The 23959-nt window shown below is 39.8% G+C and overlaps 1 protein-coding gene across 4 annotated transcripts in view; it reads left to right on the top strand.

Annotated features, from left to right (window-relative positions):
• rassf7a (Ras association domain family member 7a) overlaps positions 1-23959 on the top strand; it is a 37101-nt gene that overhangs the window by 12623 nt on the left and 519 nt on the right. For all 4 annotated transcript variants that reach the window (XM_008411530.2, XM_008411529.2, XM_008411527.2 and 1 more), the window contains 4 exons: positions 16424-16622; positions 17944-18854; positions 21817-21964; positions 22050-22157. In XM_008411530.2, the coding sequence (XP_008409752.1) occupies positions 16520-16622; positions 17944-18854; positions 21817-21964; positions 22050-22157 (1270 nt within the window). In that variant the 5' untranslated portion in view covers positions 16424-16519. The remainder of the gene's footprint in view (positions 1-16423; positions 16623-17943; positions 18855-21816; positions 21965-22049; positions 22158-23959) is intronic.

The raw sequence follows: 23959 nt of genomic DNA, 5'->3' as shown, positions 1-23959 counted from the left end.
GCAGTGATAAAAGATTGATCCAGTCCTCCTTGCATCACATTCTCATCCCTCACACTCTGCCTCCTTTTCAACCCAAAGTCAACCCAATTTCCAATACATCAAATCTTTGGCACTTCTCTAAATAAATCATCCTAACCAAGTGTACAATTGTAAACTTTGGCCTTTTAGATTCGAAAACAGAAGAACACCTATTCTTGTGTGGGATGTTGTACTTTGCAGGGTTACAAATACTCAGGGGCACAAAGATTATGAAATTATATCAGGTCTGCAATTCTTTTAAAATTGGGACAATTCTTTGGGGGCATTTCCCTCAGAGTTTTTGTTGCATCAAGATAAAAAATTGGGTAGCTCGCAGAGCCAGTAAAAGACTGGCATTCAGCCCAGCACAAACAGGCCTTTCTTCACCTGTTTTATCCAAGAAGGCGAAAACAAACACAGCAGACCTGTAGTTTGTCACCAGGGAGTCTGTAATTACTGCGAGGAAGGAGGGGATTTAGTGAAGGCATTTCACCGCAGTTAGGTTTTCAGATCTTCAGACATTCACACCTGAAAACTTCCCTTGTGTATGTGCTGAAATTTGTAAAAGCAAGCAAACTAGTGCATTAGACTTATGATTCCAGCTGTGCTGGGTTTTTTTTTCATTTGTGGTCTAGTGTTTGGCATTGTTCTTGTGTTTCTGTTTTCTTTCATGCTTTTTTGAGGAGTGATATTAAGATTATTAAAGGTCATAGAGTGCCACACTGCATTGCAAAAGTATTCATACATCTCAATCCTTTTCCCATTTTGTCATATTGCAACTGCAAATGGTTTTTTTTTTAGAATTTATGTGATAGATCAAGGCAACTTACTTATACTTATATAAGTAAGTATACTTACTTACTTATAAGTAAGTATACTTACTTATATATATAAGTAAGTATACTTACTTATTTAGTAAGTATACTTACTGAATAAGTAAGTATACTTACTGAATAAGTAAGTATACTTACTGAATAAGTAAGTATACTTATTCAGTAAGTATATTTACTGAATACTTACTTATTCAGTAAGTATTCCTTACTTACTGAATAAGTAAGGAAAGTGATTGCTTGTTTTCAGCCATTTTTAAGAAATGAAACTCATGACATGGGTTTTTATTCATATCTGCCTATCAGAAACATACACAGATCTGTTTTTTTTTAACTTAAAAAACATATATTCTCAAATACAAAGGTCCACTGAAGTTTGTGTTTGTAACATTTATAAGGGATATGAATACATTTGCAAGGCACTGTATCCATAGCTTGAATCTTCCCTCATTTTTTCTGCATATTCATGTCAAAGGTCACAGGAAAAAGCAGCTACCGTTGGAATTGTCATGTTGAGTGTTTCCACCTGGAGCCATGTTCCCAGTCAAACCCAGCTAACCGTAAAGTTCACCTGAGTGAATACTGTCATGTTCTGTCAGTGTGAACTTTCCCTGGCCTTCAATTGTGCTCTCCGTGACATCATCACAGTCCTTTCCTTCACTTATTCTGCTGTTTTCTAACTTTTTGTGACCACTGACTTGCTCTGAGCASAGGCTTTTGAACGCCTTTCTCTGTATGTCCCTCTTTCCGTGACTCCTAATTGCTCACATATAGATTTTGTTGCTAAGGTAAACATCTCAGCCTCCCAGGATGCTCATGTGACTCTGAGTTGGTATCTGGGGAAATGTGTGTGTGCGGGTGTGGGCGTGTGTGTGTGTGTGTGTGTGTGTGTGTGTATGTGAGCAGCAGGTTGCTCCTTTGCCTGGGCAGCCATATTGTGTTGATTCTCAGCACACAGAGCTCTCTGGGTTGTAAATAACATGACACCTCAGCCGAAAAGACGCGGACAGGACCGCGAAGGGGCGGGAGGTGGTCAAGACAGCAGAAGGAAAGACGCACAAAAAAAGGTCTGACTCAGGGGGCAGAGACACTCAATCAGTGTAAAGAAACGGGCAGGTGGATCTGACAGACCCATCACTCATGCTGAAAGGCTTGACGGCGAAGCTGTCAGTGAAAGTAGATGTGTTTGATCAAGTAGCTTACAGACAAAGCGAGTGCACTCTGATCTTATCATAGCTACTGTTACAAAAATGTACATTAATAAGCAGGAAGAAGTTGTTTTTTTTCTCCCCTCTCTGAAATTTACATATTCATAACATCAATAACGTAATAAAATAGATTTTATAACAGTTTTGCTTTGGCAGCTTTGTCAAAGCTCTGACAGCTTTGACAGTCCTTAAAAGAAGGAAAGTCAGCCCTACAGAGCTCTACATAAATGACATCTGAAAGTGGTGTTCTTAAAAAGTCAGGAAAAAAACAACTAATATCTGAGACAGGATCTGAGGGGGTTCATCATAGTTTAATTGATCATGCAAGAGGTAAACAATATGATATTAGATCGTTAAAACTGTGATAGCATGAGTTMAAACTGAGAGAACTTCATATTATCTGTCTGACTCATTCTATCCATTGCTGTTCTGTGTTCTGACATCAGCTTTTTTCTTCTGTTTAGCTTAATAAACTAGATTTAAAGTAGTAAGAGTGACCTGACTTCAGTGGTGCTGCTGTTTGTCTTTACAGTCAAATCCTGAATTTGAGTTTGATTAGGCAGTCTTAAGCTAAGTGTACTTTATGGCTTAAGTAAGCACCAGTTGATATAAATTTCTCTAATAAACTTACGTAAAATATCACAATCTTGAAGTAATTTCGAGGAAATGTATAATATATTCTATTTGCTTTTGTCTGAAACAGAACAACAGCCTTTGGTAATTGATTATTGCAGTTCAGTTGTGTGAAGATTAACACTGAGAGTCTAACAGGTTCATATTAGGTAGATTATTTACTCAGGTGTTCCTGTAGTTTTCATACTATGACTGTGTTTTTTTGCTACCAGAAATATTTACAAAATGGCAGATTTGTTGTTCCTGTAATTCAAAATCCAAAGGAAATACGTGAATTAGTTCCGATAAGCCTGGAGAAATAGACAAGAGGCCAAATTTAAAAATTACATAAAAGTTGAACTAACAGTGACATTAAAGATGTTATACAAAGGATAGAAACATGAACCTCTCAAAAATATTTTTCAAGTCCTCTATAAGTTTGCACGCACTAACACACACACTTATGTTTTTTATGTGTACAGTTTACACTACATAGTCTCAGACACACAGAGCACATCGGACACTGTTTATTATCCATAAAGATGAAAAACAGATAAGACTTCTTCACAGTGTCAGATTGCCCTCATCTTTGTGGTTTTAAATGGGGTGTAATTCAGACTTGGGCTCTTTCCCAGGACGCAAGTTTTCTGAGTTCCCTGGGGAAAGTGTGGCTGAATCGTGGTCAGTTTCTTTTTGATACATCTCATTTAGAGTCAGTCTGGTGGCTGGCTAAATAGTCTCTCTTCAGCAAACACTCGTCTTTATGCTGCCTCATCCAGCCTCCCCCCATCTCCTGCCTCATCCCTCATTGTCATTCCCAGGGGGGCAGCCAACTTATCTCTCTCATGTTAACTCAGCAACAGCATTCTCATCAGCACATCCACGCTTGGTATCCATGCCCGAGTTGCCTCGGTGATTATGCGTGAGCGTTACGGAAGGCAKCTTTATAGAGCTGAGGGCACATCTCACACAGATATACTATCTTGGTTCCTAAGATGCTCAGAGGGTGCCATAAATCTGCGCTGTGCCCTCCCACCTTCTCCTTCCTCAACTCTCCGGACATCCTCCAACCTGCAGCTCTGATAGCCGTGATCATTACTCTCTGGAGTAATGACAGGGAGATAGAGACGTGCATGACACCCACCCATCAAGCTATAAATCAGGCCTTATTGAGAGGCCCACCCAAGCCTCATGAACCACATGAGACACAAACACCCCACCCTTTACTTTGTGTTTTAAGAATGTACAGTTAAGGCTGGTTGAGATGTTTTCATCAAATGTTAGTTCTGGCTCCTAATTTTCTTTTAGTTACAACTGTATATATGATCTTTTTCATCTTTTGCCTAAAGTGGCTGTACATCCATATACATACTGTTCGTTTTTTTTCCATTACTTTATTCCCTCTAAAGTCTCGGCCAACAAAGGTGATTCTGCATCTGATTCTTTTTAATTGTTTTATATTTCATATTAGTGCCACCATTTTTCACACATTGTTTTTAGAGATTCTGTTAAGCAATTGCACTGTCTCTAACCACAATGCTCCTTTGTGTGTAAAATGTTACTGTGTGAATACTCAAAGTTAACTATTTCAATATTAATGAGGGGTTTAATAATGAAGTAATTAGTAAAACTATTTAAAAACACACAGTATACTGTATGGAGGTATGTCAGATGAGGAACATTTCAGCCTGTTCAGATGTTGGTGAGTGCTGGTGATTTTGCTTCACTTTTGTTGTTGTTCATTTGATCATGGGAGATTACTGGCCAGTTCATATTTGATATTTAGGCACTTTGTTGACTCAGCAAAGTAGTCAGTTGATCTGAAGCTGACTTCAGCAAAGTTTTTCTCTCCATTCTTTTTTGCTTTTAAACTCTTTAAACTATCCTCAATCATGCTGAATTAGGAAATGTTGGTAGCCATTTGGAAATCTCCCTAGTTATAATAAGTGTCCATGTGATGTTCATTACTACAAATGCCAATCATGCTAACTGCTAATATAAGAAAACTAAAGGATGTTTAAGACAGTTTCGTATTAGTTTTAAAATAATAAAAATAATATTAGTGAAGTTAAATAATTAAATAGAATATGTACAACGCACAAAGGAAGTAAAACATTATGCGACCATTGTCAACCTAAGGCTGGACAACAAATCAGTAACCATATATATAACGCGATAGACACGTGTTAATATCRATAGATAATACGTCTKATTGAATACTCAGTAGAACCGCACAGCATTCTGGGAGATGTAGGCAGAAGAAAGGCTTTAGCCACTCAACCTCTCACTACCAGCTAATAACAGTTGGTGGCATCAACTAGCAAACTCACTTGTTGGTTACCTAGCAACAACCTGCTGGGCAATAAGTAATTTCAAGTTTGCCCAAACTTTGGCTACCTAGCAACAACTTGCGGAGTAATGGACGCATCAGCAGTGAAAGGTTTTTCCACCTTAAACTGGCAAAACCAGTTTTTCCAGTTTTATTCACAATTTGGATAAAGCAGGAAAGTTAACATAAACAGTTTGGTTCTTTTTCAGATATTTAAAAAAAAAAAAAAAAGAAAACAATTATTGATATTGACTGATACGAGATGCTTATATAGTGATATGTTTTTCAGCCATATCAACTAGTCAACCCAGTTCTTAGTGTTTTTTGTGATTTCTCTGTGTATTGTATGTGCGCCATTATGGAAAAATGTAAAATCCTAGTTACACTTGACATTGTTACCATACCTTCCAAAAATATTTATGTATTTATGTTCACAAAAATATTTTATCTCCTGATTGACTGTCATCTCATAATAGTGCTTAGCTCCTGGTCCTCTTAAGCTTTTTGTACTTAGTTTAAATAAATCAACAGGCCATATTTCTAAAGCACAGTGAGTTTTTTGTTTGGAATGTGACTGTAGGGTCTTACTTCACCTAGTTTCATGATGTGTTATAAATACCATTGAGGTTATCTGTTCAAACCTCCCCCAGCTCTTATCTCAGCATTCACAAGTAGCATTTTTATGGGATGAGGCTCATTTTGGTAACAAAATGGAAGATCTTATCAATTCTCRACGAGATTTGTTTTTACAAGCCTCAGCTGTGACAGGTTACTGAAAGGTCTACATTCCAACTCTCCGACTACATGGCTGTGTTTGCCCGTATCCCACTCTCCAAGGGCCAGGTGTGTTGGAACTCCCTAGATAAATACTGGGAAGGTGCAAGAAGGGATGTTTTGCATACCAGAGGCACTGATCTGTGCAGCTGATGGCTGCCTCTCAAACTTTTGGACACTTGCTCAAAGATTGTCGTGTTCATGGAACCTTATTTTCCATTTCAAAGATTGACTGGCATCAAAAACTAGCAGCGCATGGATTAGATTAGTCATAGTGGTGGTTTGTGAAGTACTCGTGATATGTTCTTGATGACAGATTGATGTCTTGGGAGGAAACTGAGCGGGATTCCACACTTTCAGCCATGAAAACATAAATTATGTCAAGAGCCCTGTGTTTCCTTTTTTTATGGTTGTTTTTGTTGTAATATTACCTWTTTAAACTCACAGAAGAATGTGCACCTGTTTTYCCCCCCCTGGATTTATAACTATATAACCTTAAGTTAAAAGAGGTCTTTTGTCTKAAACTTTTTCAGATTTTCTTCATTTATAACGACAAACTTTTATGTATTTTAACAGGATTTTGAGCTAAACTATTCTACTGTGATCATCTAGAGACATTGAATTTCGTATCACATAATCGGTTGAATTGAGTTTCATACTAGTACTAATTGAGTGACTACCAAAATAGTTTTCATTATCAGGAATAAGATCTAGAAATGTAAATATCCACAATTTTTTCCCCCTTGTTTTTGTAATAAAAAAAAGACACAGGATTAAGTAAGGTTTAAAAGCTTTGGACAAGTCATGGAATTAATTTTGTTGTCTGTACCTATGCCACGTTAACATTTCAAAATAATCCTCTACATTAGGATTTCTTGGCTTGTAGAGTTTTGGGGGGATTTATTGAAAGATTTTTTCTTCTTAGATGTTAGTTATTTTCTGGAATGTGACTTTATCTTGTCTGAGTCAAATGGATTAGATGGGATGTTCATGTCGGTAATTACAGAGGAATCTATGACAGAGCTCAATGTTTTTTAGTGCGCAGTGTGCACAACGTTTCTGTGACAAACAGTTTAAAAGGGAAGTCGTGTTGGTGGAACGAATAACTGAAATGAATCCCTACCTGTTTGAGCAGCGCAACATGAAGGGGAACTGGTTGTTAGTAAAACTTTAATTCTACATTAGCAAGTCAACCTTGATTTTTCTAGACAAGTCTAGTTTTTGCCTTGTTTATAATTTATGGATGCGTTTCCTTCCCGAAGGAAAAAAACATGGAAAAAAAGAGGAAAACAGAAAACTAAATTGAATAATTGAAATAAGCAGATGTGGAAACAGCTTCTAAATGGCTAATGAGTTCTGCTTCAGAGATGTCACGTTGGAGCCCGTGGTTAGTCGTGRCTGCTCAGTAACACACGGGTGAGGAGGTCAAGGTGAATCGTTATCACTTTACAACCAGACMTATGTATAATATGCACTGTTGAATTTCAGACTCCTATGTTGGACTGATGTGCTGTGTAAATTACTCCGCTTTGACAACGTGAAGGATTTCTTTTTCAGTTACAAGCAGATCTAGTCCAGAGCTATCCATCATCCATTTAGGTTGAGTCAGGCCACTGGCGGTCTGTGCTTAAACCCTTCTAACATATGATTTTGGCTATGACTAATAGAATATCTTCCTCTCTTTGTTTGCACAGTGCATACGTGTATATGTAGTCTCTGCGCAGCATGTACGAGTGCGCGCTTTATTGAGAGTGAGATTGGCTGGGAAACTGGTGGTGCCCTCCTTCCCTTGCAAGCAGTGCTGAGTCAGATCCAGGAGTATATAATTACACATGTGCGCCCATCAGCAGTCTGAAAGTCATCTTGCTCAGCGCACCCATCAGTGTGAACTCCTGCACAAGCACGGCTCACCCTGCAGGGCAAGCAAACCTCTTTTCCTGAGCCGGGCTCTCTCTGGGCTACATGCAGTCCTTTATTATCATTCTCACCATTAGCCGCTGGCTCCGGGGGCGGATCCATGAGTCAGCGCAAACAAATTCCTCATCTGTAATGTGCTCGCCTTCTCTTAGTTTCCGGGGTGAAATGAATGCTGACTGCCAAACCAGATAGAAGTCTTTTACCTGACAGGATGAATAATAAAGTAATACTTCATTGTTCGCGGGACTGTGTAAACTCTTGTGGCTACGCGCTCACAGTAGTTTATCTGTAATTAACTTTTAATAAATTACAAATGTTTCTTCAGGTAAATTTTGTTATCAGAGCTTAATAACAGCAACACGCTCCACTTACAGCAATCACAGTAAGCAAAAATGTATGATATTTTCATTAGTGATGTAATGATCACAGGGGTGCGGCTAATTTTTAAACTTTGTTGGGTTGTTAAAAAAAACAACAACAAAAAAATKATTCTGATTTCTCTTGAGTAACTGTAATAACACAGAGTCAAATGTTTTTTTCTGCCTTCCTGCTGTAGGAAGTAACTAATACTTTGAATCAGAAGCATAAGCAATGTCACGCTTGTTTTTACAATATATCACAAACTAGCACATAAGTACAGCTAGCACATGAGTAACCCTCATTACTAATAAACAATGCAAAATAGACCCATTCCTCAACTCTTGGGATTTTCAAAATGCAGCCAACATTTCTAAGTGAGGCATGTTACGTAACAGAGAGTAGTTGAATATTTAAAAGAATGAAACCAATGAACTTGTTGTCATACTGTTATCCTTCCTGTTATATGACAAAGATTTTTCTCTCAGGCTAAAATAAACACTGACTTACTTCTGTAGAAAATGCAATTTATCTTAAATAGCTTGTACTTTCTTTTGCTTTCTCTAACTTAATTTTTAAATATTTTCTGGAATGAGCTAGTTACATTTCTTCTTCCCTCTKTAGCTGCTTCTAAACTGAAAAGTGTTGTCAGATTGGTAATCTTGCTTTCCTTCTCTCTTGTGGTTCAGGATAAGGTAATACGACTTACCAAGTCTTACCAGCCGTGAAAGTAATGCTACTCATTCATARTGAGTRGAAATTCACACARAGTGCTTATATACCYTTTCTGACTGCAGTGGTAGTGACAGCTAGATTTGATTAGCAGACTGTCTAGCGCCCTGCCTCAGTGGAAAGTTTTCCTTTAACCCTTAAGCTCTCATCACCAGTCCAATCATCAGGTATTTGCTCAGCGGTTGCTCAGATTGTTAATGTAAGGTAAATCATTTTAATGCACATTTGGTGTTCCTTTGGATCTATATGGCTCTGGTTCTCCCAGCCGCCCCATTCATATTAGTTTAACAGCTAAGGTGCCCCCTGCATTCATTTACCCCTTCTGATCCTTATATTGAGATTGCACACTTGGACGAGGGATTTATTATAATGTAAAAGACTGAGTACAGGCAAAAAGATCCCTGTGTGCATGTTAGATGTCAAGAGCCATTTCAGATTCATTCATGCTGAGTCATTAGCATGTCAATAGAGGAGAGACATAAGCTCACTGGGGACACTTTCAAAGAGCTTGCCAGTGACGAGCAATTGGAGTTACTTCTGAAAAGTAATTGCCAAACAAAGATGCCATTAACAACAACACCTTACTCGTCAGGTGAACTGAAACCTCAGTGAAGGTTGCGTAAGCAGAGCGTCCGTGCTGTCTAATTAACAAGCAGCGTGTCTGAAGAGCGTGCCGCAGCCTGGCCCTGCCMTGGAAAGTTATTAAGTTTTAATGCCACCCAATAGAAGCCCTCAGATCTTGTATCTACTTTCCTCACATGCCCAATGGGCCACTCCCTGCTCCCCGCCTGCAGGTGCGGGATCACTGCAGTGGAGGCCTCCTTGTCTGGCAGTTAAGGTGGTTGAGAGGAAAATGAGAATCTTGGAGAATAGAAACCGTTTCATTTGACATGTTGGGAAGAAGACAAAATCATTAGAGGTAAATACACAATGTTAGGCGAAGTTTGAGAGTGTTACATAAAGTTAGTTTTATCCCAGATGCCTTCAGAGTGTACCAAGGACAACTGTATGTTTTGTACAGGGATTAGTGCGGCTTAGAGCTGCAGGCAAGTTTTACTTTTCCGAGAATACCTGATGTTTTTAAATTGAATATTTGTAATTTTTTAAATCACTTAAGCTTGTAGATATGATGTAGAGGCCTTGGTCGGTTTAATATTCTTATACTATGATAACCTTGATTGAGAATATTAACGTGTCATGGTATTAAAGCAGAGTTTAAAAGTAAAGTCTAAAACATGATTTAATTGCTGAGTTAAAAACAGTAAGCAATCCTATTGCTGCTAAAATTAAATAGCATATTGGTTTTTGCAGTTCTGATATCTTTAACATTTATTTATTGATATTTAGAATTTTATACTAAGCAGAAATATTGATTAAACACTGTCTTCTATTTATCGGACATGCACCTCATAGCTTCCCAAGTGTAAAACTGCACTACCTTATTAAGGATGGTGGGTAGCACGCCATGACTATGCTTTTATTAGCTTTTTTTGCAACAGRAAATATTTACAAATTGGGACTTTTCTTTTTGTTCTGGTTAGCTTGCCCACCCCTGACACAGTTTCTGAAATAAAATGTTACTGTTTCTGCAAAAGTCTACGCTCAACAACTTTTACATAGACTGCCGATAAATAATATGAGTGATTTTACTTTTGCTCTTGTAAAGGTCTAATCCACATGAAAATATGCTTGCTTGTGGACCAAAGCATTGGCATGTGCAGAAGAAAGAGGAGCTGTATAAGAATGCAAAACAGGAGGCTAGGCAGGATAAAAAAAAAAAAAAATCTGCTCTTCCTTTTACCACTTTTATCAGTGGTAGAGTTCACTGGAATAGATGTAAATGTTGGCATGACAGACGACTCAGCAATGTCAGAAGTCACAAAAGACGCAGTGCTCACTCCCTGGTGTAGAACCAGAGCAACAATGTCTGTGCAGTACAAATGAGCCCATGCTGCTTGGTGCCAGTGTGTTACTGGCTCTTTGAGTGATTGTCTTTGCCAATATGGAACAGAGTGGCACAGAAGCAACAGCTTCTCTAAGCACTGACCATTGTTCCTTGACATCAGTATCTATCTTATTATAGAAACTGAAATCAGACTGGGCCAGGACTTTATTTGTTCCGCAGATCCCGATTAGGATAGCCGTTGGCCTGCGCTGGATTTGTTGTGTTTTTCTGTCCGTCTGTGGCAGTGYGTGTTGCACACTCTGCCCTTTACTCCCTGCAATTTCTGCTCACACTTGTGTTGCTGCGGAGATAGCGCCACAATCACTCTGCGCTGGAACAGCCTCTCGTAAAGATAGGACTAAATGACTTGTGCAYTTGCACATACAAACCTAAATACATGCAAGCCAACCTTTGACCATTTCACTAGCACAAGCATGACGCAGRGCTGGGTGTTTTTYTTTTTTTTTTTTCGCCACTTTCCRCACCCAGTAAGCAGACTCTCATAGCAGCCGCAGGGCACTTACTGGCTACRACATATAAATGTGGCACATTTTYYYWGGTGTTTTTCTTAGAAATGRAAGTTGAAGGTAAAGCATATGTCCAGATGCAGGATTAACACACATTCGCTGACATGTTTACAACTGTGCAAYTGTTGGTGAGAAAGATTTATTTGTTGTTTTCCAACAGGTTCTTGTTTTTGCTAGATGKTTGTCTTTAAAAAAAAGACAGAAGATATTTGCTGGATGAATATAATTATGATCTTATTCCACATTAACTGTGATTAAAGAAACCGGTATCAATTTATTTACTATAAATCTGACAGCTAAGTATAAACAGTATTGTACTATCATGCTACRATATATTTACATAAACTAATAATCGAATCAATGAAGATGTGGGGTACTTTTTWAAAATCATATAGACATATAGTCGTGTGAAAATSTTTTCATACTATTTGATTTCCCTCATGTTTTATGTTTTATCACRTTGACTGATTCTTATCTCTTTCCTATTGATTGCCTCCTGTCAAATTTTATGGATATTTTATGTGATCAACAAGCACAAAGTGGACAATAAAATGTGTAAGGAAAATGGTAAAAAAAAATAAAAAATTCATGTTAATTCCTCTTCACTCTTTGTCAGAATTCCAATACAACTGTGTGCTTTAAGAACTCACCTATCTAGTAAGAAAAGGGACTAGATATTTTGAGGGCCATCAATTTACAGCTCAACACCCCGGTGTGCCTAGAGGGACACAGAGACAAGCAGAGTCATGCCTCGAGTGTCTGCAAGGCCACAACACCAAGCTCTGCTTTGAGTTGAATCACAGAGCAGCTGCTGGAGTTGTTACTGAACACAGTCAGGCTGATGAAAGACACAAAGCGAGCTAGATGGATGGATGAGTGATAATGAGACCGAACGGCGTATGGCTCCAATCATGTTTCATTTTTGTTTCTTTGTTTTGTTTGTTTTTTCCCATTATTTTTTAYCTGTCAGCATTTTTATGCAGGTTCTTAGTTTGTCTTYCTCTCCCTTTCACCACACAAGTAGCGTAGCTTGTCAGCTTTCTTTCGTTGGTTGAACAGACAAGTTCCTCAAGTACGTCATTTTTCTCCTCTCTTCGCTTTGTCTTATCTTCAACAGTGTGAGATGTGTAAGTTGTTTCATGGTTGTGGGTTGTCAGTTTCCCTCCCACCCCCCTTTTAGAAGATTTATGGGAGGTCAGCATAAAGAGTTTCAGCTGAAACTGTGTCTTCTGTTGTGTGGATGGGTGGGGCATGGGTGAAAGTCAGGGTGGGGGGATGAAGGGGGTGTTTTACCCGTTGGAAATTGTAGGGTCAGGGCAACTTGTGGTTAGGGCATGGTTGTGGGAGGTGTGGACTGTTGCTATGTGAGTCACTCGGCAGTGTGAGTTTTGAATAACTTTTCATGGTTTGGATAAGCGTGAGCATGTGTGCTATGACTCACACCATGTGTGAACTACCTACAGCATGTGTTTGCTCATTTTTAGCTTCTTGTCAACTTTGGCATCAAWACAAATTAATAGCAGAAGCGGCTTTGATTGACCAACGTCGGGTTCTGCATTATTCCAGATACTACCCCTGCCACTGTCACTATTGTAGATAATTTAGGCCAGTGTACTACTTTGCTCTTCAAATATTGCATAGAGTAGCTTCCCYTTCTGCCTATATCTCATCGGGAACTGACASGAGACTCCGAAGCTGTGTCAGCCAGGCAGACGTGTTGTTCTCAGTATCGTTCCACTTGTGACAAAGGAACAGACAGCAACCTGAGACCCACAGATCTGTTTGTTTCCTGTTAGTGCAGATTATCACATTTCAATAGCCAGAGGTACAAGAGCTAAGGATTGTGGGAAAATAACAATTTGAGCTGGGAGATTTGTTGTAAAGCGACGGTACCTGCTTCTTAGGTTGATAGTATATTAATTTATACCCTTGTTTCAAATACGATTTAATTGTCCAGAGATGTTGGCTCTTTTGCGATTTATAATTATTTAATGTCAGTACTACTGCTTAAAATTGAAACAAATTATGGCACATTTCAAATTTCTTTCTTTACCTATGCACAATTAATACAAAAGCCCACAACCATTTGTGTCAAATTTATTCYACTTCACAGTTATGAACTAATCTTTCTGGTCTGTCACATGAAATTCAGATCTGATATCTACATTGAAGTGTGTTTATTTTGTAACATGCAAAAATACAAGGAAGCGATACAAATGCTTGTTTAAAACTCGGTAAGCGTATGTTTTAAAAAGATGAGGAATGAGCTCAGGGCTTTGACTTGAGGATTCTACTGCAGATGGCTTAAAAATCAAAATGTTTCCCTCCTGCTGTCTTGTTTTCTTGAACTTTCAATAAGCTTCACCACTGAGGTGAATAATTGTCTACACCTACTTTATGGCATGCAGATAGGGTTAATTATATATTACAGCAGCTCACACTGTTGTCTCAAAAAAATGGTGGACGTGTGCCGTTGAAAGTTTAACATTTTGATATCTGATAAGCGCTCCTCTTTCAAATCACATATCCTGCAAGATAAAATTGCCCTCTCCTACATCCCTCAACTAAATTCCTTTGGCGTGTGATCACCCGCTAATGCCGCCTTCTTGTTTTCCAACGATCTCGTTCTGCTGGTTCAATCCTTGAGTCACACTGTTATTTTYTTTTGCATGCGGTGTCGTATTGAGATGTGCCGTACAGTGTTGCCACATCAGAAAGTTTATTGCTTCCCGGGAGACTTTGTGTTTGGCATCTAAACAGTGGAAAGCAATGGTGGCGCAGGGCAACCAGGTCAGCAGTGGAGCAGGGGTGGGGTTAAGGGTTTTTGTTAAAGAAATCAGGAATTCTTCCGGCTGGAAGATGAAGTCAGTGCATTCCTCCGGAGCTGCTCCCAATAAGCAGCCAGTGGAGYAAAGCCACRCTTTGAATGAAGGGCAAGATAATGGTGGCGTTCAAAGTAAAACACCTCCCATTGAGAACCAGGCAGACAGAAAGAGAACACCATCTGTCTGACTGGCTGTTGAGCTCTCTTTGAGCCACCTGAACAGAAAAAATTTTTTAAAAAATCCTTTGCCATGCCAAGTTCAGGAGACAAATGCCTGCAGCACTTCACTTTTTAAAATGCGCTCACAGGATTTATTGCTTTGTTTTGAAATATTGCTATTAAAGTACCCAGAGAGGGGATAGAGGCAGCATAATGATATTTCTTTAGGTTAAACCCTCTGCTCGGGTCTGGAAAGTTACTTTGAATCGAGCTCTGGTCCTGCTGAGGCTAGTTGAATCCAGCGTGCACATACACATCCTTGTCTTTCTGCGGTTTTCTTCTCTCAACACACACATCCACACCAGCCATRACTGGCTGTGCCCTTCTTGTCAGCTCCTCTTGGCAGCAAGCTATTATAAAAGCTTTGAAGGCAAGCAACAGAGCATTTAAWGTTGCTACAGGTCATCATTTGTGCTCGCAGGTCTACAAGTTACTGTCAGGGCTCTTAACAAAGCACTCGGACATAACGAAATCTGGCCTCACTCTACTAATACTTTGCCGATAGTCTTCAACCCTATAAGTACAGTGACTCACAAAAGTATTCATCCCAACCACCAACACAAAGTAATAGTAAAATGGAAGGTAAATGATTAAKGATTTTCAAGATTTTYGAAAGAAAAATGTGAAAAGACAAGCATTCCCCCTTTACTTCGACACCAGTCTACATAGTTTTGTGCAACCAGCTGCTTTCCCAAGCCACCTATTTAGTAAACACTGTCCTCCTGTGCGTAATTTAATCTCAGTATACATACAGGTGTCTTGTGGCAGCTTCAGAGGTTTATTAGAGAACATTGATGAACAAACAGTGAACCGCAGTATACATGTACGGGATAAGGTTGTTTGGAAGTTCACTGAGGTGTTTAGGTGTGTAAAACCACATTCTAAGCTTTTAGCTTTCCACAAAACACAGCTGAATCCGTCATCTAGAAATAGGAGACATAGACTTCAATGTTAAGTGACAGACAGAGCTAGGAAAGCATTAATTAGAGAAACAGCACTAAACACAATGYGCCAGAAAACAACCATCATCTTGAACACTCCCATCAACCCCATGGTGAAACATGGTGGTGGTAAGAGTTGGTGCATGGAGCTAAATAGAGGGGAATCCTGGTAGAAAACCTGCTAGAAGTTGAAGAAGACTTGAGACTATTTCAGTGTGTAGCCAAAGCCAAAGCAACAAAGCAGAAGAAAGCATAGTTATGTGTGGGARGTCCAGACCTAAACTAAATTAATAAGATTAGAAAACTGGTGTCTACAGTGGCTCTGTCTGATCCTGTGCTGCGTTCCAAAAGGAAGCAAACATTTGAGTGCAGTGGTTTGGAAAACATTTAATCCTGATGGGACAAATGCACACCACACTTTCAGTTTTGTATTTGTAAAAAARAAAAWCTKAACTACCACATATAGTTTCCAAATTATGGATGACTTAGTTGTTTAAGGGGGACGGACTTCTCAAGCCACCGTATGATCATCTCGTTCATCGCATCAGATTTTGACGTCAGTACTGTTTGGTGTATAAACTTGCAATACAATTCTATTTGTGATGTAGTTTGGTGTGTGATAGGTAACCTTYGGTGCAGTTTGTTTAGGCTGTCAACAAGTTATGTAACATGTTGGGCCACTAGCGGAACAAGTCAGCATCARGCCGGGGGGCGGGGCCAATGACCAGGCCCCTCACGTGTATCACCTGCGCTGCTGGAAACTGTTGGGGGTGGGGGACTGGGCCATGTTTCTCATTTCATTTTTACCCAGGAAGCACATTGGGTAAACCGTGAGTCAAACAGTCACTGGGACTGACTACTATATATTCCATTGACGGACAGTAACTTTAACATTGCATTCACCTTTCTGAACAGGTGAGGGCGCACTTTCTCCGACTATAATCAGACATTAAAGCGACTTGAAACCATTCCTTCCTCCCTGGCACCTCTAGATCCGGGCCTCCATGGGCACCCATCTGGGTTTGGGCCGGGGGGCAGCCGCCCCCCCCAGTCCACCCATAGCTCCGCGCCTGTGTTGGACCAAGATTACAGTGTGATATTAGTTTGTATTGGCCGCTTACATTTAGGACATGAGATACTGATTCAGTCACTCTAACTCGCCTCTCTCTCTGCTGTGTATTATTTTGCAGAGGGTCATGCGTCAGTAAAGCGTGACAAACCTAACAGCAAGAGCTGATCTGCTTTGAGGACCATCTAACCGCTCAGCGTGTCCTGCTTGGTCCAAGATGGAGCTCAAAGTGTGGGTGGATGGAGTGGTGCGCGTGGTCTGCGGCCTGTCTCAGGAAACTTCCTGCCAAGATGTCGTCATTGCTTTGGCACAGGCCATTGGTGAGTACTTCAGCCACTACAGTTATTGTCCTCCAGGATTTTGTAGCACATTGCATTTTGTATATTTTTTCTCTTTTTTCACAGTTTGTCTAAAAACCCTTAGTGATCAAACAATCCTTTTCTGCATAATGCAATTGTGATACRGCCRTGYGTTGTAACAAGTAAAGGAGAAGACATCCTGTTTTTCTTGCTTTTCATCTCTCTTCACTGACCTGAATCAAGTCCTTAACTGGATCTTGGATTTCAGCAGGGTGTCCATCCCTGTGTCCTCCAGCTTAATGCTAGCCACACGCTGCAGCAGCATTAAACAGCATCACTCCGCATTTAGACTCTCCTCCTTCTGTGAGTGAGCTTGTTGCCAAGTCATTGGGGAGTGTTTGCCCTAATTTCCAGATCCTTGTGGAAACTTTACTTTATCAGAATTTTTTTTTTCACTTGTTGTGCAAGTTGTATACATTCAACATTTTTTTCCAAATCACACTGATAGATATATCACTGTACTGTATGCCGTATGAATCAGACAATCCTCAATGTATTGCAGAAAACTAGTGCAACTCACTACCTTTAAGCTCATCTTACTCGTGATAAAACATGGCAGTAGCAATAACAATGGACTACTAGAAATATTTTTTTTGAGGAGGGACAGGATAGTAAGAGTTGGTGGATGGAGAAAAATACAAGAGGAATCCTGGAAGAAAATCTTTCAGAGACTGCAAAAGACTTGTGACTGTGGCAGAGATTTACCTTGCAGAACGGCAACCCAAACATACAACCAGGACTACAACAGAGTGGATTAGATCAAAGGTGACCAACTTCAACTCTCAAGGGCCTGTGTCCGGCATGCTTAAGACGTCTCCATCTTTTAACACAACATAATCAAATTAATAATTCATTAACCGGTTTCTGTAGAACGTAATGGCTTATTGAGGAAGTAACTCAGCCATTTGAATTATCTGTGTTGGATCAGAGACGCATCTAAAACATGAAGGACACTGACTCTGGAGGACTGACTCTAGAGTCAGTCCTCCAGCAACAACATCCATGTCACGTTGGTTGTTTTTCCAAGCACATCAATGCAATAAAATGATCTTTTCAAAGTCCAGATGTAATCCAACTGAAAACATAAAAAAAATTAAAAATTGTAACTGCACATTCACAGACTCCATCCAGTCTGACTGATCTTAAGCTTTGCGATTTTAGGCTTTCTCAAAAATCGATACAAGATAAAAGAAGCAAGGGAATATCTTCCTCTAATATAGAAGGGTTTAAGTAAAATAATAATGCTTCTGTGCTTAACTCTGTCTTTTTGTCTTTTTTCCAGGTCAGACTGGTCGATATGTTCTTATTCAACGTTTGCGGGACACTGAAAGGCAGCTTTTGGCTACAGAGAGACCCCTGGAGTCTTTGGCCAAGTTGGGCCAACATGGCAACGAGGTTCAGTTCTTCCTGCGGCGCACTGGCCCCAGCAGCAGTGATGGTCCCAGTTCAAAACAAGAAAGACAGTCTCCTCTTCCACTGCCCAAACATCCTGAGCCAGAGCCCCTGAAACGTAACCAACCTAAGAAAGCACTAACGTTTAACTTGGGGCCATCCACTTCCCCAAAGACCAAACCCAAACAATTTCAGAGGTCTCCAAAGGACTCATCAGAGCAAAGAGTCTCACCATCCCCTTCATCTAGTCCTGTATCCCCACATTCTCCCTCACCTCCTATTGGACCTTCTAAGGAGGAAGTGTTTAAAAAGATCCTTCAACAACAAGAGAGACTGAGAGCCATAGAGGGCCAGCTTGAGGTCCTAGAAGAGGAGTCACCGTATCGTCCATACCCTTCTCCAAGTCCCTCACCGGTATCAGACTCTCGCTTGCAAGAAGAGATCGATGCTTTGGAGCAAACAATGCGGAGGAACCATGCTGAGCTCACCCACGAGCAGTACTGGGAGGAGGAACTTCAGGTGGAGGTGGACAAAGAGCGAGAAATGAGACGAAAGCTGACAGACCTGCACGCCAAGCTGGACGACTGTGGGCGGCGGCTGCACGACTTCTCTGTTCGCTCTGCCCAGCTGGAGCAGGAGATCCAGAGGGAGAGCCAGGCGGCGAGCAAAGCCAGAGGGGCCAAGGAGTCACTTGATGCTGTGAAGGCAGAGCTACGGATCCAGGAGAGGAAAGGCGTCGACTTTGAGGAGCAGGTGTCAGAAGCCAAAAAGGCCCTGGAGAAGGCAGAGTCTCTGCTGCAGGTAAGGAGAGAGGTCATGGTTTTGGAAAAAGGACTATGAATTTATGTAGAGGGGTTAAGATATTCCCCATTTTGTATCTGTATCCCTCTCCTACCTGCATAATGCTCCAGACATATAGCAGTGAATAGACAAAAAAGAGAAATATGAGTTCTGAACAAAAGCTGATTGTTTTATCAGTATCTCTACACGACTACAGGAGGCTCATATCTTCCTGTTCATGGAAGTGTTGTATTTATACTCAAGCTAAACTGGTTTGGCAGGTATCACATTGAATGAAATTCATGTTCCAAATTCATGATTACTCAAGTTGTTTACACTATATTTACATGTGTGTGCCTTTGGTTGTACGGTCTGTAGAACATGGGATTAAAAAGAATTTCTTTGGATTACAAAAACCCCTTTCATTGGATTTACTTAACCTTGACACATTGTTGTGTAATGTCTTATTTGTTGACTTTGAGTCATTGGCACAGGTGACCTAATAAAAGCCTAACCCAGCTTAAAGGCAAAGTTGAGTTTTGTCAAGGCCCAGAACCAACCCAGTACTCATGTAGCATAGAAAATATGTATTGAAAATGTCAATATTTGAGCCTCTTTACATAAAATTACCACCAGATGTTGTTTATGAACCATGTAATCCTCAGAGCAGAAACAACAAATTTTTTTTGGTTTCTAAATGAACTTATGAATAACAGAGAGGGATCACACAGGAAAAAGAATTCCTAAATTCTCTGAACAGTTTTTGTCAGCCTGTCTAAATTTTCTGCAAAGGACGTTGAGGTGCTTTTGCTTCTGCAGTGGAGTCTTCCACAGACAATGTGTGTAAATTATGTGTGTATAGTCTCTGCATTGACTAAATTATTTACTGTTAGCATTTAAAAAAACTGTACCTGCTAATTCCAGATTTTTCTGCCAGTGGTCCTCATCTGATGTTTTTTTTTTTTTTTACTCCTGTTAGAAACTTTGCAGCAAGTCAAAGTGAACCAGGTTGGAACTTAGTTGGTTTAGGCTGGAATGATTTTCCTACCCCTATCAGATAGTGACTTTGCTGGTTCTTACTGGAAAATTCTGCATACTTTGAGAGAGCTCTTTGTCGTAACCTCTCATGACAAACTTTTTGTGCAACACCTCAATATTGACGAACCTTTTAATAGACCATCAATTTGTACTGGTATGGAGCAGGACTGCTTAGTAAATATTGACAGATCTCAGTTATTCTTGGCTTTCTGTGCCTTTTTGCACCTTCCCTTTTCTGTGCATTTAGTAGTTACTCTCTGTGACATTTCTACCTATAACACATAGTTTAATTTATCACTTTTTTTAAATTTAACTGTATGTTCATATTTAGATTATTAGCCTCGTTAGAAATATATTTACTGAAAAAAAGTTACTGGAAGGGAACGATATGAACCTTATGTGGTACGGTGAAAAAAATATTTAAAAAGTAGTAGTAGTAATAGTGAAGTGATAGATTTAGAAAATAGATTAGTTTTAACTTATTTTATCAGAACCTCGCAAAAACTGCTGTTACAAAAAATCTTATCAAATAAACTACTTCAATTGTACAAGACGTGCAATTGAATTGAAAATATAGACATCAGTTGCTGCTGTCATGAAACAAACACCGAAAAAAACAACAACCTGAAACTTACTGTTAGTTTTTAGTCTTAAATGTCATCAATTACAGATAGTCATTTTTCTAATAAGTCATATTTCTTGTTACAATAACAATAACATTATACAATAATCAACCATCACTTCATGAAATGTTTCATTCCTATTTGGTCCTTACTGTATGTGCTTTTCACAAAATGTATGGTGGTCAAAGGATTAAAATGAAAAATGAATTCCATCTTCATGATAGCTTAGCAGAAATGAGAATGGCTAGGTTGAGTCTTGTCGGAAATTTGAAGCAGAAGTTTTTCCACTATGTTATGGGAAGCTCATTTGACTTTTAGTCTGAGAGCCTTTCAAGGCAAAATCTGACATATTTACTGCTTACTTAAAAGAACCAAGAGGAACTGTGTGTCATAGACTGTCACAACACTCTACCCCTGATTTACAAAGGTACCTGTGATATAGAGAACAAAGATTAGTTTTTATTTCATATAGGTTGTTAAAACATCAGATATTGTACTAGCAAACAGCACTGCATGTGTAGAAGGACAAAAAAAAAATCATATTGCCATGCCTACAGTAATTGCCAGAGAAAATAGGAAGCCTTCACTTCCTTAAAATGTTAACACTTCTGAACATAAAATAGTACGAGAAGGCTGAGTCCATTTTGATGAAAAAGATCTTGTGTCACTCATCAGTCAGCGGAATGGGTCGAGGCAGCCAGCAGAGCGTTAAAATGTTGCCGGTGATGAGCACAGCGTTCCTATCATCGGGCTAATGGAGGCAGACCTGCAGGTGTGAACTGCCTCAGCAGGCTTTCTCAGTCCAACATCAATTATCCAAACACACACACACTCACGCGCACATATAGGCCAGCAAAGTGGAAGGGAGTGATGTCCTGCAGATGCATACTTTTGTTTTAGTCAATAAAAGCAGATTGACATCTTGCTTGTGTGCATTAAAGTTCATTTTGTAAGCATGAAGCTGTCTGTTATTCAAGAAAACCTCAGAACTTTCTATTTTCAATAACGTTGGTTGGTAAACATTGCATTGATGTGTAAATATGCGTCATGCTGTATCAACCTGATAAAATCAGGCAGTTATATGGCTCCGCTTAATGGACTGATAATTACCTGATAAGCAGTAATCTGCATCAGTGACTCGACTCATTTTGATGTGTAGAGTCTGCTGCCCTCTTGTGGTAAATTCTGGAAGCGTTATTTTTAAATAATTGTTAAGAAATCAAACTGACCCAGTAAAAAAATATATATTTTCACGCTTAACAGACACACGCGACCAGTGACAGCCCAGTCACATTTGATTTTTCTCCACCTTTGCCATTCAGGCTAAGGAGAACGAGCTGGAGGATCTGAATAAGGAGCTGAGGCAGTGTAATCTGCAGCAGTTTATCCAGCAGACAGGCGTCGTGCCGGCTCATACCCACTCACGCACAGAGCTGCAGGAACAGCTTGAACAGCTGGAACTGGCAGCAGGTAGTATGGATGCCACACATTCGGTACATATATATATGGCTAGTTGGCCATTTACTGAAGATTTTTCTCTTTTTTTCCCCATCAGGTCGCAGTGCGACTCCCGTGGAATTTCCATCTCGCCCGACGGCCAAGCAGTTTCTAGGACATCCGCGGAACCTGCAAAACCCTCTAGTGTCCAGTCTCAACCCTGAGGGTGTGTATGTGTGAGACCCTACTGCTTCCCACATCTCCGTCCCCTCGTCCCAGAGCACCTCGCCCTCATGTCTACTCCAGCTTTCTTGGGCTTAAAGCGGCTGCTTTTAATAATAGTGTTTGATTCTTAAACCATCTGTGCACTGGTGGTCTCTCCCACTTCTTACCTTCCCTTTGCTCAACCATTGCAGGATAAGAGGCTTCTCTTTAACAGCTTTCTCTTAGTCCTCTCCCTAGCTCTTTACATTCAATGCAGTCCTTCACCTTCCTTTTTTTTGTGTGTTTCTCTCGTCCTTTTATGCTTAGATTCTCCAGGGTTTATCTTCTCTGCACTTCCATGTCCTCCTTGCCTCACACTATTTGCTTCTGGACTAACCACAGCTGCTTCTGTTATTCTTTCATGCATTTTGGGATTTGCTGCTAATCCTCTCCTTTTGTAATTCCGAGTGGCCTTCCCCCCACCCCTCAAGTCAAAAATCAACTCCCAGCAGCTGCTCTTCACTGTATCTCAATGTAACTTATAGGTCGCACTTCATATTACTGTGCCAGACATTCTGATTGTGGGTTTGATTTTAACTGTGATGTGGAAAAAAAAATCTGGGCCAAAATAATTTCAGTTTACCTTTTATTTGTGAGTACCTTTAATTTACATGTGGGAGCATGTGTCTGCACAATGGCTTGTACTTTGATGATGCTTGATTTTCAAAGAGCAAGAGCCTTTCACAATTCTCCTGTGTGAAGTGTTGGGCCTTGTGTGCTTACAGAGAAATGTATTGATATCTTTTTGGAGCCCTTACTGAAGACTTTTTTAAGGATTGTCTATTTTTTACCAAGATCCTTGTTTAAAAAAAAAAGATACATTTCCAATGTAGAGCCACAGGCACTGAGTTTGTTGAGATGCTTCTTCTGTTCCTTCCTCTGGGATGGATGTGCCTGGTTCTTGTGCTGTCTTCACATCCACAGTTTGACCTTTCAGAACTTGCAATGTGCCTCATTGGGCTGTAGAATAAAGGTAAGTAATGTACGGTGCATTGTAAATGGAGTTTTACTCACTGAATTTTTCACATTTTGTCAGGTTTCAACCACAAACTTCAATGATGATGCTTTTTTTCAGTAAGAAAAAGGGAAATTACTTATGGATCGTGTCCACTGAGTTCTGAACACTTTTTTATGGTCCAGCGTATTTAGAAGCCTGTATCTCTGTCCTAAATGTACAGGACAATTGTCCTATGGACCTACGGCTGAAGAAGGTCAACCAATGGTGTTTTATGGGTCACCTTTATATTGGAAACAAACTTTATATTGGAAAGGCCTAATGAAAGACCAGACCTCATCAAACTGCACACGATTTTACGCAGAGGACTGAATGCTATCCACTCCACATCTTCAGCTATGTTTTTATGAAAATCATTTTCCTTCTGCTCTGCAGTTATGTGCTGCTTTGCATTGTTTTCGGAGTTTGTGGTTGTACTCTTGACAAAATGTGGAAAAGTTCAAAGAGTATGAATGCTTCTCCACGGCACTGCTTGCCCTAATAATAATTATAAAGCTGTTTCAATCAATACTCTTGAAATTCATACACTACAATTCAGATTTATGTACTGTTTTTAAAGCATTTAGGATTTTAGGACAAATCCTCCTAATACCCTGATCGGTCAAACTGTTGTGTGTGTGTCTTGTGTGCATTTCCCTCACATATGCAGTGTTATTTTTCTTTGAGATAGGAAAGACATGCCCATATCAGTTCTTTTAATAGCCACTTTTTATATTCACTTGTGTTCAAATAAATGTTTTTGACTGCAG

Source organism: Poecilia reticulata, linkage group LG6 (genome assembly GCF_000633615.1).
Source record: "Poecilia reticulata strain Guanapo linkage group LG6, Guppy_female_1.0+MT, whole genome shotgun sequence".
Taxonomy (NCBI): Eukaryota; Metazoa; Chordata; class Actinopteri; order Cyprinodontiformes; family Poeciliidae; genus Poecilia; species Poecilia reticulata.
Note: the sequence above shows the minus strand (reverse complement) of the source record. Positions and strands in the feature narration are given on the sequence as shown.